General features: G+C 37.2%; 1 protein-coding gene across 4 annotated transcripts in view; it reads right to left on the minus strand.

The window, feature by feature from the left end:
* The window catches only part of LOC127513020 (transmembrane protein 272-like), a 47,746-nt gene that overhangs the window by 3,133 nt on the left and 30,534 nt on the right, over positions 1-14,079 (minus strand). For all 4 annotated transcript variants that reach the window (XM_051894476.1, XM_051894478.1, XM_051894475.1 and 1 more), the window contains exons 2-3: positions 370-453; positions 50-100 (exon numbers count right to left, since the gene is read on the minus strand). In XM_051894476.1, coding sequence (XP_051750436.1) covers positions 50-100; positions 370-433 — 115 coding nt within the window. In that variant the 5' untranslated portion in view covers positions 434-453. The remainder of the gene's footprint in view (positions 1-49; positions 101-369; positions 454-14,079) is intronic.

Below are 14,079 nucleotides of genomic sequence, written 5' to 3' on the forward strand. Positions count from 1 at the left end.
CCCAAAAATTAACTAATGTTTATAAAGACCTGAAATAATAAAGACATACCAATTGATACCTGAGCGATGGGCAGGGCAGTCACAATGAGTTTGGAGATTACTGTGAAACATTTGTTAGAGACAATAAAAAAAAAAATTTCACGCTTTTCTGTTTTGTAATAGATGCTCTAGTTTTATCTATACTTGGACAAGGTTTACGCATTATATGTGTTTGTATATCCTACCATGAATGCTCTAACACTCTAGCTATGTAGCTCTCTATAAATGTCTAAGCATTTTCAAAGGAGAATCACCATTAATAACATAATTTAATGAAGCATCACATTAACATTTTACACACACACAGAACAACAAAGTAATTGTGAATACTTAGAACAGGTGTGCTGAGTTTGGGTGGCCTGCGAATATTCTGCAATAAGCTTCTGTCTTCCATCGTCTTTACTTCACTCTGGCCTGACAGAAAAAGGAAAAAGAAAAAATTAACAGAAATATATATATATATATATATGTTTTTTATATCTTGCAGAGGAAACTGTGGGTAGATTGACAAAAGCAACAGCAGATGTAAAAAGTCTATGCACTACTCTGGTTTTTGTGATGTAAAAAATGGAACAAGGATAAATCATATGAGAACTTTTGCATGTTTGATGTAAAAATTGCAACCTTTGCAATGCCACTAAAGACCAAAGTGACTATTCAAAGAAAAAAAAAAAAAAAAAAAAAAAAAAAAAAAACTTGGAATAAATAAATGTATAAGTGTAATGGAAATGTTTTATGTAATGGCCTCAGAAGTGGTCAAAAGGGTATTTCAACATGGAATGTGCAGAAAAGTGCAGACTAAGGATGCCCAGGTCAAAGACCCTGTACATCTTTATACATCACAGATGCTAAAGATCTGGTGCTCACATGTGGTTTTCACAAGTTGTGATTAGTATCTTCTTGATGGGACGCCGTCACCACTTCGGGAGGGGAATTACCGCGAAGTATTGTATTGTATTATATTCGGTATGGGAATTACCCTGAATAATAATAATAATACCCTAATAATAATAATAATAATAATGTTTGATTTATACAGCGCCTTTCCAGTGCTCAAGGACGCTTTACAGTGTGCATGCAGACAATAATGTAGACAATAATGACAAACAATAATAAAAGCGGAAAAGTAGAATATTACAAAACAGTAGGTTAGAGTAACGAGAATACAGAATAGTAAAAGGGCATTATATAGACAGGGCAGCATACAGCAGCACAGAATCAAGCATAATGAATACAGAACACAACTTAAGAAGTATAACTTTCAGAAAACAAGCAAGTTTTGAGTAGCAATTAACACAACTAAGTGATCAGGGGAGAGAATTCCATAGTTTGGATGCAACAACGATGAATAATCTACCCCCCATTGAAGAGAGGTGATACCGAGGGACAGAGAGAAGGCCAGAGTCAGAAGATTGTAGTGAGCGAGTCAGGGTGTAGGGGAGGAGCAGATTACAGAGATGGGGGGAAGCAAGCCATGCAAAGATTTAACAGTGAGCAGGAGAATTTTGTAATTAATACAATAGGCCACTGGAAGCCAGAGGAGATCATACAAAATTGGGGTGATCTTGGCAAAATGCTTGGTGTGGGTAAGTATTCTAGCAGCAGAATTTTGAATATATTGTAAAATTATATATAGCAATGTATCTGTCAGGTAAACCAATGAAAAGGGCATTACAGTAATCAAGACAATGAGACAAATGCATGGATGACAGTTTCGGCATCTTTAACACTGATGAAGGGACAGAGCTAGGCAATGCGCCATAATTGAAAGAATGCTGATTTGCTGATAGAATTGATAAAAGCCTGAAAGGAGAGAGAGGAGTCGAAGATAACACCTAGATTTTTTACAGTACTCTCACATGCAAAATCAGTAGGAATATTGCTAGTGTGTGATGGAGTTCCAACAATAATGATCTCAGTTTTGTCCATGTTTAGTTAAAAAATTAGAATTGAGTCTTTCTTTTATTTCATGGACGCAACCAGAGATTTTATCAATTTAGGTAGATGGAGCCAGGGGTGGATTAAGATGGTCAGGGGCCCCTAGGCTGCTCTTTGTGTGAGGCCCCCTTAATCATTACGCTTTACTGGAAAAATGTATTTAGTGCCATACTGGCATACTGGCATACACACACACACATTGAGACAGCAAATAGCCTACAGTGTTTCCTCTACATTCCTTCAAGTGGTGGACCACCATAGTAAGAAAATTACCACCACACTACATAGGTAAAATGAGAAATTTAAAATCACAATAAATCATAATAATGAGACTTCAATTGCCTATATATAATACATAGCCTAATCAGCACTTAAGTGCACACATAAAGCTTGCCACAGATTATGAGTGTCGTGAAAAAACAGCAAGGAGACTGTCTAAACATTTTAATAATTTATTGATAATATTTTCTGTTTTTGGCTGCAGAGATTAAGTCAATGATTCTGATTAATCATTTCCACAGTGGACGCACCTATATGCATGTTTCATACGGATTAGGCCTACATAATCTGAGAATATTTATTTTCCATTTGAACTGGTTCATTTAAAAGTAAACATTTCTGAAAGCGCATCCTGATTGTTTTCATTATTTTACAAAAGCACAATGTTTTGCTGTTATTGTGAGTTTACAGAAATAAAAGTGGACCCTTCACTGTTTGCATTACTCTTATCTGTATGACCAAAATGACAGAGTATTTTATATGTTAGCCTTAAGGTTATGAATAAGCAGATGTGTTCCAAAACAATGACAAAATTTGCATTTAGGAGATATAAGCATTCAAAACTTAGTCTCTCACTTCCGCTAAAATGGATCACGGATTTTCATGACATCACATCGCACTTCAGTTTCTCGTCAAATCTTGTCCAATCAAATGCTCTCTAGAATCTGAAGTCCCGCCTCCTCCTACACTCTTACAGACGCAGAAGCCTCGGCTGAAATCGGTCATTTGCTCACATATTTATTAGTTTCTACATGGTGAATGGCACATAGTGCACTATATAGAGAATAGGGAACGATTCAGACAGTGTAAATATGCTTTCCTTTGACGCGAATGAAGTCCGTTAGTGTCACATGAACCGCTGCAATGCGAGCACTCTGCTCCGGTCCAGAGACATGAGAGCATGAGAGTGGATCATATACGCGAGTCGGCACAGACCACAAAAGGTATCAGACCCATTCGAATTTTTTACGGTTTTCTAACGGCTCTGGCGAGCTATAACATAAGCAAAACGCTATTGGCTATTTAAAAAAAGGGGTGGGGCTGTTCGATATAGCGCCCTGTCTTCCTGTTTCAGTTGAAATTACATCAACACAATGAATAATGCTGCGCGTTCCAACACTCTTCAGTGGGCCTTTAAATACAAGTGATCGCACTGGCACCTCCATGTCATGCAATAAGATCGCTCTCCACAAAAGCATTAGGCCTAATGCTTCTACTTACATGTTTCAAGTGATAAGCCATATTTGAGGTTGATGAATGACAGGCGAATGTTTCCCTCATAGACTGTGACTTCACAACTTCCTGTCTTGATGTATCCAGTCAATTTAGGGATTTTTTTTTTCAGAATATCTTGGTCAATGGTTTTGTTTTTAACCATTGTATTTTGCGTTTTTGTGCTCTACTATCGTATTTTCTTTCAGACATTTTGCCGCTATGCTGTCTATCAATAGCAGTGACGTAAATGAAAATGACTGACATGATTTGACCAGCAGCTGACTGGACAGATGTGACCCAAATGTCACAGATCTATCCAATCACCTGCTTATTATTATTTTTTAATGTTTCTTATGGGCCAATGAGGGTCTTTTTTGTTTGCGCTTAAGTAAATTTAAATTAATAATAGAAAATAAAAAAAATAGACTGGCCAATCCGGGGCCCCTGCACATGTGGGGCCCATAGGCTGCAGCCTAGGCAAGCCTGTTAATCCACGCCTGGATAGAGCAGGCGTACAGATGCATATATTTGGATGTCAACAGCGTAGAAATGATAATTAAAAACATGACAATGTAAGATCTGACCCAGAGGTAGTATGTAAATGATGAATAATAATGACCCGAGAAAGGATCCCTGAGGGACACCGTGCTTCAGGGGGACAGTAGGTGATTGAAAATCCTGCACCGAAATGTAGAATTGTCTATCAGAGAGATAGGAAGAAAACCAAAAAAGAGCAGCACCAGAAATACCCACATCCAAGAGGCGAGACATTTATCTTTCCTTGCTGAAACCATTCTTTGTTGATTTATATGGGCATTTTGGATAACTGTCATGTTGAAAGTGAAAGATCTCATCATTTTCAGCTATCTAGCAGATGCCAGAAGGTTCTGCGCCAAAATAGATTGGTACTTGGAGCTATTCACGATTTTCTCCATCTTCACTTAAAGCCCCAGTTTCAGCTGAAGAAAAGCAACTCCAAAGCATGATTCTGCCGCCACCATGCTACTGTTTTATTAAAGAAAACTATAGTTTGAACTACATATTCTTTGTCATCCTTTGTGAACAAAACACCAGATCCATGAGAAAGAATTTGGAAATTGCTGCAATTATTATAGTTCCAGAAGGAACGTTTCATGGACTAGAGGGGGCTATAGTTTTTATTTTTCCAAAACGGCCATTATCTGGAGGACTATGTGGATGTTTTTAACATCTGCCACCAGGCCACATGTAATGACCTCACCATTAAAGAAGGTTTCAGGTGTGGGCTGGGCGATGAGATACACTTCCTGATGCCAAAGGGGGAATCTACTGTACCTAAGAAGAGTACATCAACTTCCTCAGTCACAGTAGGTGAAGCTGTAAAGGATACCATCTCCATCGTCCAGCCTCACCTCGCACCCGTCACCATGACAGATCTCAGCCACCTCCCACGCCGTGTACAGAAAAGGCGACAGAGCCCACCGCAGACAGAGAGCCCAAGCCTGCCACAATGAAGGAGCCCACGTTGCCCCAGAGCCTAAGTCCCACAAGATGTCTGACCAGAGGTGTGAGCCAGCAACTTTGTGCATGACTGTGGGATAGCTAGTGGAGTACGAGGATTTTGAGGAAATTGACAAATCTCATTGATATTTTGTCATTGACAAAACTCCCATCCAGCCATGAAAAGAATATGAAAAGAATCTTTGGGAAAATCTTGCTTTGGAAATACATGATTCGTCAAATAGGCATCATTTATAAATTCAGCATATTATGAAAAACGGCTTTTTGAAAAAGCACATTTAATTATGAACAAAATAGATATTTAAACAATAATAGTGTGTGTTTTCATGGAATTTTACAAAATAAATACATTTATTTATTGATAATAATAATAATAAGAAAATATAAGAATAATATAGGTTTCATAGACAATTGGAAAAGTTTTTGGGGGAGACCTGACCTGTTGAAAAGAGATGGTATTCATCCCTCCCGGGATGGTACTGCTCTTCTCTCTAGTAATATGGAACATAGTCTTAGAGCTGAAACATGACAAACTACGGCCCAGGTCAGGAAGAAGACATACCGGCTAAACCGACCGTCTGCTAGCTGCCTCACGTTACAGAAGTCAGATAATTCCCAACACGTAGAAACTCTTACACCTAGATATTATCACATAGAGACTGTGTCTGTACCCTGAATTAGTAAAAACAAAAAAACTTCCAAACCCATTTAATGGTAAAAAATTTAATTGATGTTCAACAAATAAAAAAATAGAGATAATACTGATAAACAAATGATAAAGCTTGGGTTGTTAAATATTAGATCCCTTTCTTCAAAAGCACTTATTGTAAATTATATTATCACAGACAATAATCTGGATTTGCTGTGTTTGACAGAAACTTAGCTAAAATCAGACGATTACATTACTTTAAACGAGTCTAGCCCTCAAGGTTATTATTTTCGACACAATCCTCGTCAGAAAGGCAAAGGGGGAGGTGTTGCTGTAATTTATAGTAATATTTACAGTATTAGTCAAAAATCTTTCAAATATAATTCCTTCGAAGTGATGGTACTTTATGTAACATTATATAAGTTGCCATTTGTGCTGGCTACTGTATACAGGCCACCACGACACAATACAGATTTTATCAAAGAATTTGCTGATTTTCTATCGGAGTTAGTACTAGCTGCAGATAAAGTCCTTGTTGTTGGTGATTTTAATATCCATGTAGATAATGAAAAAGACGCATTAGAATTGGCATTTACAGACATTCTAAATTCTATTGGAGTTAGACAACACGTGTCAGGACCCACTCATTGTCATAATCATACTTTAGATCTAATATTGTCACATGGAATCGATATTGATGCCGTTGAAATTTTGCAGCAGAGCGACGACATCTCAGATCATTATCTAGTCTCGTGTATACTACATTTAGTCAAGGCTGCTAAACTGCCTCCCTGCCATAAATATGGTAGAACCATCACTTCTACCACTAAAGATCGCTTTATAAATAATCTTCCTGATCAGTTTCATCGCCTTAGCATACCAGATAGCTTAGAAGACCTCGATGTTGCAACAGAAACTATTGCCTCTGTCTTTTCCAGCACATTAGACTCAGTTGCTCCTTTGCGTTTAAAAAAGATTAAGGAAATTAATCCAGTGCCGTGGTACAATGAGCACACTCAGGCCCTAAAGGTAGCAGCCAGAAAAATGGAGCGCAGCTGGAAGAAAACAAAACTAGAAGTTTTTCGCATTTCGTGGAGAGAGAGAATGATTGAGTACAGAAAGGCCTTAAAAACTGCTAGATTTGCCTATTTTTCAAAACTTTTAGAAGAAAATAAGCACAACCCTAGGTATTTATTTGATACAGTGGCTAAATTAACAAGAAATAAAGCTTCAACTTCTGATGTTTCCAAAGAGCACAGCAGTAATGACTTTATGAACTTCTTTACTTGCAAGATTGACAATATTAGAGAGAAAATTATAACCATACAACCATCTACTACAGTATCGCATCAGACAGTGCATTGTAGTGTCCCTGAGGAAAAATTCAATTCATTTACTGCTTTAGGAGAGAAAGAATTGTCTAAACTTGTTAAATCATCAAAATCAACAACATGTATGCTAGACCCTATACCGACTAAGCTATTGAAAGAGATGCTTTTTCAGAGGTCATAGATCCTCTTCTTAATATCGTTAATTCATCTTTATCACTAGGATACGTACCGAAAACTTTTAAGCTGGCTATTATTAAACCTCTTATTAAAAAACCACAACTTGATCCTAGGGAATTAGTCAATTACAGGCCGATCTCAAATCTAACTTTTCTGTCAAAAATACTAGAAAAGGCAGTATCATCACAACTATGTTCCTTTTTAGAAAGAAATAGTATCTGTGAGGATTTCCAGTCAGGATTTAGACCGTACCATAGTACTGAGACTGCTCTCATTAGAGTTACTAATGATTTGCTCTTATCATCAGATTGTGGTTGTATCTCTCTATTAGTGTTACTGGATCTTAGTGCTGCATTTGACACTATTGATCACAATATTCTTTTAAATAGACTCGAAAATTATGTTGGCATTAGTGGAATTGCACTGTCATGGTTTAAATCACACTTATCTGACCGTTATCAGTTTGTAGTAGTAAACAAAGAGATGTCATATCGATCACAAGTTCAATATGGAGTACCGCAAGGTTCAGTACTAGGACCGTTGCTGTTCACTCTGTACATGCTACCCTTGGGAGATATCATTAGGAAGCATGGCGTTAGTTTTCACTGTTACGCTGATGATACTCAGCTCTATATTTCTTTGCGCCCTGACGAAACTTACCAATTCACAAAATTAACGGAATGCATAGCTGATATAAAAAATTGGATGACCAGTAATTTCCTACTACTAAATTCAGAAAAAACAGAGATTATAATTTTTGGACCAAAAACTTCTTCACATAATAATCTAGAATACTGTCTAACACTTGATGGCTGCTCTGTTAAGTCTTCGTCGTCAGTTAGGAACCTGGGTGTGCTCTTTGATACCAATCTTTCATTTGAAGGCCATGTTTCTAGCATCTGTAAAACCGCATTCTTCCATCTTAAAAATATATCTAAACTACGACATATGCTCTCAATGACAAATGCAGAACAGTTAGTTCATGTGTTCATGACTTTAAGGCTAAATTACTGTAATGCTCTACTGGGTGGTTGTTCCACTCGCCTGTTAAACAAACTACAGCTCGTACAAAATGCAGCAGCTAGAGTTCTTACTAGAACTAGGAAGTATGACCATATTAGCCCAGTTCTGTCAACACTGCATTGGCTTCCTGTTAAACATCGTATAGATTTTAAAATCTTGCTAATTACTTACAAAGCACTAAATGGTTTAGCTCCCCAATACCTGAGCGAGCTCTTAATGCATTATAGTCCTTCACGTCTATTGCGATCTCAGAATTCAGGCCAGCTGATAATACCTAGAATATCAAAATCAACTGCAGGCGGTAGATCCTTCTCCTATTTGGCACCTAAACTCTGGAACAATCTTCCTAGCATTGTTCGGGAAGCAGACACACTCTGTCAGTTTAAATCTAGACTAAAATCGCATCTCTATAACTTGGCATACACATAACACATTATCAATTTATTTTTTCAAATCCGTTAAAGGATTATTAGGCTGCATAAATTAGGTCAGCCGGAACCGGGAACACTTCCTATAACACCAGATGTACTCATTACATCAGAAGAAGAAAAATGGCATCTACGCTAATATTAGTCTTTCTGTTTATCCCGAGGTTTACCGTAGTCAACCGGATCCAGGCCATATCCAGGTGAGATTGAGGACCTACGCCTTGACACGACCACAACGCACCCCTGAAGTGTCAGCAGAGATTGAGTCAACTAGATCATCCATTGTGAAGGCCTCATCGACACGACAGCCAGTGGCACAGTTCCTCAACAAACCGTCCATACCGGCGTGATAAATACGATCCTCAACTGGATTGAACTGGAATAAATACTTTGAATGTTGCGATCCTATCAGGCTTATGATAGCTACCTGAATCGTAACAAAGCACTGTTTGCCAGAGGAGAACTGGCCCCCCCGACTAAGCCTGGTTTCTCCCAAGGTTTTTTTCTCCATTTTAACACCTATTTGCCACCTGTTTGCCACCTGATGTCACCTATTGGAGTTTGGGTTCCTTGCCGCTGTCGCCTTTGGCTTGCTTAGGGACACTTGACATTTGATATTCAACAGTGCTTTGCATCTGCATACATTGACAGCATTTTGTTTAAGAGCTGCTGTGCAGCCAAAATTATATACCATTTATCACTGTAAAGCTGCTTTGACACAATCTGCATTGTAAAAAGCGCTATATAAATAAAGGTGACTTGATTTATTTAATTAATAATTAATTAAATTAATGATTTAATAATTATTGAATTATTTCAGAATAAACTGGTACATTTAATTGTTGTTTTATTGAATTCATTAATTATTTTATTTTGAGTAATTTTGTCCTCCGCAGAGCAGCACGGCACTTTCACTTGAATGTGAGCTCAGGTAAGCAACTGAACATGACAAGCCAGTATAGATACAGCATTATTTGCCTACGGCTTACGATAAAAATGTCAAACGACAGACATTAATTTCCAGGAATGCAAATTACTACTGGCCTTTTCGAATTTATCAGATCTTAATGCCATTTACGTTATTCGTCAAACAGTACAGTGGTTTTCAGCATATCAGACATGAGATAGCAGAGAATGTTTGTATATCTGTTTCCAGGCTTTCTTCAGAAATTTCACTTGTCTAAGAAAATGATTAAATATCATTCTCAAACTTACATTAAATCTGACCACTTTCACTTTAAAGCCCTGTGATTAGGAAAGTGTCAAATTAAAATAAAATATAATTTGCTAATTAATTCACACGCATTATTTTATAGCTATATACTAACTGGCGATCAAAAGTTTGAAATAATAATTTAATAATTAAGACCTTTTTAATGCTTTTGACAGAAGACGACTGAATTTATTTGCATAGCCTACAGTAAAAACAGTAATATGTAATATTAGCTACATTTAAAATAGCAGTTTTCTATGTGTATAGTAAAATGTCACTTAATCATGAGATCAAAGCTGAATTTTCCCAGTCTTCAGTGTCACATTGTCCTTCAGAAACCATTCTAATATGCTGATTTGATGCTTAATTTGTTATATTTATGCTCAATTATTAATAATGTTTCTTATTATCAATGCTGAAAACTGTTTTTGCTTCTTAATATTTTTGTGGAAACTGTGATACTTTCATTTGTCAGAATTCTTTGATGAATAGAAAGTTCAAAAGAACTGCGTTTATTTGAAATCTAAATAATTTGTAACAAAAATGTCTTTACTGTCACTTAAATCAATTTAATGTGTCCTTGTTGAATAAAAAGTATTAATTTCTATTTTACGTTTTCCACAAATGCTGCAGAACTGTTTTCAACATTGATAATAATCAGAAATGTTTCTTGTGCAGCAAATCAGCATATTAAAATGATTTCTGAAGGATCATGTGACACTGAAGACTGGAGTAATGATGCTGAAAATTCAGCTTTGATCACAGGAATAAATTACATTTTACTACATATTCACATAGAAAACAGTATTACTGTTTACTGTATTTTTTACCATCATAAGAATTTTTAATCTTTTAATATTTTAAATAACAGGAGATGTCAAGCTCCTGAAAGGACACATAGGCTACTATAATCACTAGAAAGGCACAATAAAAACAGTCCACATTCTGCACTACATTCCAAGTCTTCTAGACCACATCAGAGCATTTTGTCATATGGACTGATTGTATGGAAAGTGTTTAACTTTAGTGATATTAAACTGTCCCTTTAGGTAAAAGAGCTGTTCTATAAGTAAGTTCTTCGAAATTATTTACTATTATGTACTGTAAAGAAGTGTGCCAGTCATTCATTAATGTTAATGATAAGCATTTAGTATATATATATATATATATATATATATATATATATACATACACATACACATACATATACATACATATATATATATATATATATATTAAATGCTTATCATTAACATTAATGAATGACTGGCACACTGCTCCTTTGTGCAAGGAGGAACAGGATGAGCACTGCCAGAGCCCTACAAAATGACCTCCAGCAGGCCACTGGTGTAAATGTCGCTGACCAAACAATCAGAAACAGACTTCATGAGGGTGGTCTGAGGGCCCAACGTCCTCTAGTGGACCCTATGTTCACTGCCCAGCACCGTGGAGCTTGAGTGGCGTTTACCATTGAACACCAGAATGGGCAGGTCTGCCACTGGCGCCCTGTGCTTTTCACAGATGAGAGCAGGTTCACCCTGAGCATGTGACAGACATGAAAGGGTCTGGAGAAGCCGTGGAGAATGTTATGCTGCCTGTAACATCGTTCAGCATGACTGGTTTGGTGGTGGGTCAGTAATGGTCTGGGAAGGCATATCCATGGAGGGACACACAGACCTCTACAGACTCTACAGACACATTGTCAGACCCTATGCTGGTGCAGCGGGTCCTGGGTTCCTCCTGGTGCACGGCAATGCCCGGCCTCATGTGGCAAGAGTATGCAGGCAGTTCCTGGAGGATGAAGGAATTGATAATATTGAATGGTCCCCATGCTCGCCTGACCTAAATCCAATAGAACACCTCTGGGACATTATGTTTCGGTCCATCCGAAGCCGCCAGGTTGCACCTCAGACTGTCCAGGAGCTTAGTGATGCCCTGGTCTAGATCTGGGAGAAAATACCCCAGGACACAATTCGACGTCTCATTAGGAGCATGCCCTGATGTTGTCAGGCATGCATACAAGCACGTGGGGGCCATACAAACTACTGAGTACCATTTTGAGTTGCTGCAATGAAATTTCAGCAAAATGGACTAGCCTGCTGCATAATTTTTTCAATTTGATTTTCGGGGTGTCTTTGAATTCAGTCCTCTGTAGGTTGATAATTGTCATTTCCATCAAACGATGTGGCATCCTTTCATTCCTAACACATTACCCAGTCCATATCAGTATAGATATCCAGCATGATATTTTTCACCATTGAGATCTGATGTGTTTTCAAAGTGTTCCTTTAATTTTTTTTGAGCAGTGTATATATATATGTAGTCTCTATTCCTGTCCTGGAAATGTCTTTCTTCCTCTTTAATAGGAAGGGGGTGAATTTTATCAAAATGACAGGCTGTTGCACCCGTAAAATGAAACATTTGTATTCTGACAGAACATCAATATGAACTTTAAATTTAAATAAATGTAATTGCACAAACTATGTAGGCTACTATTTCATTTTGTTTATTGTTTATTGTCTATTCCTGTCCTGGAAATGTCTTTCTTCCTCTTTAATAGGAAGGGGGTGAATTTTATCAAAATGAATGTTCTCCCTAAAGGTTTGTATCTATTTCTTACTATATTTATCTCTAAATTGTTTTTTAATGTTGTGCAGCAAAATATTTAATCTTTTTCAGGAAATAATAAGTCAAAACGAATTAGTCAAAATTGGCTCATGAAACAAAAATGCCTGCTGGCCTGGCTCTACCAAATTTTCACACTTATTATTGAAAGTAAAAGTGACAGAAAGTGACGTGACGTTTATTTAAACATGGTTGCATGCTGCGCTCGTCCAATCAATGACAACGACACAGCAAGTAAACAAATAAGGATGTTAACCCAGGGTTTAGGAACATAGTTTCAACATCAGTTTATGAATACCTAGAATTAATGGTTAACCCCAGGTAGATTATAACCAGTGTGAAACATGAAGCAAGATAACTCTGGATTCCATTTACACATGGTTTAGAATATCCCAGGGTTAACTTGTTCAAGTGTGAAAAGCCCTAATGGGTACACTGTATTGAAGTGCTGTAAAAACTACAGCATGGTTTTACAGTAAGATGGCTGCATTTCTTGCGTGACAGCAATATATTCTGGGGACACTCATTGGTTTATTGAACCTTTGGATCACATAGATAAAACACTGCTGTAAATTTCAAATTTACAGATGCATTGTGGGATCTTTACCTGTCGGGATTATTGGTGTGAAGACGAGTGATTCACAACCGTAATAAGTGACTTAAAACTGGATTACACTACATGACTTAAAAAAATCATATTAGATTTAAAAACAATATTAGGTACCATACACTTTGTGTATTCTGTTAAATAATCTGAACGACTGCAAAATTGTTCTAATAACAGCATTCTCGCAGAAGCACACGCACGCCGGAGCTGTGTGACAGATACACGCAAATGCAGGAGCTGCTGGTGGTGCATTTATGTGCGGTCTTGGGCAGTGTTTCCCAACCAGTGTATGCCGTGACAGGTTGTCAGGTGTGCCGTGGAAAATTATAAAATGCCCCCCGAAAAATTAAACAAATAAAATAAATCCTATTAATAAATCGTCCTGTCAGGCGGAAACCACGTCTCTATATTTCTTCATTTTTGTTTTATTATTATTATTATTTTTTAAAATCAATGCTATTGGTCATCCTTTATGCCTGTATGTGGGTTTTACAAATATTCAACCAAGTCAAACCTCATAACTCCACGTCTCCACCCCTCCTCTATCGTGAATGATGTGTTGCACGCAGTTTAGAGATTTCTGCTCGTTTGCAATGCAACAAAGAACTGATGTTTGAATAAGTACAGCGTTTTCTTTACTCAAACACTATGTTTGGCTAATGTTTTTTGTATTTGAAGAGCGTACAAGAGTCTTAGTCTGGTATTTGCCGTCTTAGCCAATACTGTTTTATATATCCTGTGCATAGCGCTTTATCTTTTATATCACACAATGTTTTTATATGACACAATGTTTAATTATTTTAAAAAATGAAGTTTCCGCCCGACAGCGACTATGTGTAAATTTGTTGTTTTATCAACATCAGCAACATCGTGTGTGACCTTATTGTGTTCATACCCGACTTAAGCTCAAGTTTCACATTAAATGGGAGTAATTATTTGATATAATACCCAGTTTAATAGACCCATTTGGAGCAGACATCACAGTTACGTCACTTGCAGCTGCGAGCGCATAGTGGTTGCAGAAAAATTGCGGTAGCAAGTGGAGGAAAATGTGC

The sequence above is a fragment of the Ctenopharyngodon idella genome, chromosome 5 (assembly GCF_019924925.1).
Source record: "Ctenopharyngodon idella isolate HZGC_01 chromosome 5, HZGC01, whole genome shotgun sequence".
Taxonomy (NCBI): domain Eukaryota; kingdom Metazoa; phylum Chordata; class Actinopteri; order Cypriniformes; family Xenocyprididae; genus Ctenopharyngodon; species Ctenopharyngodon idella.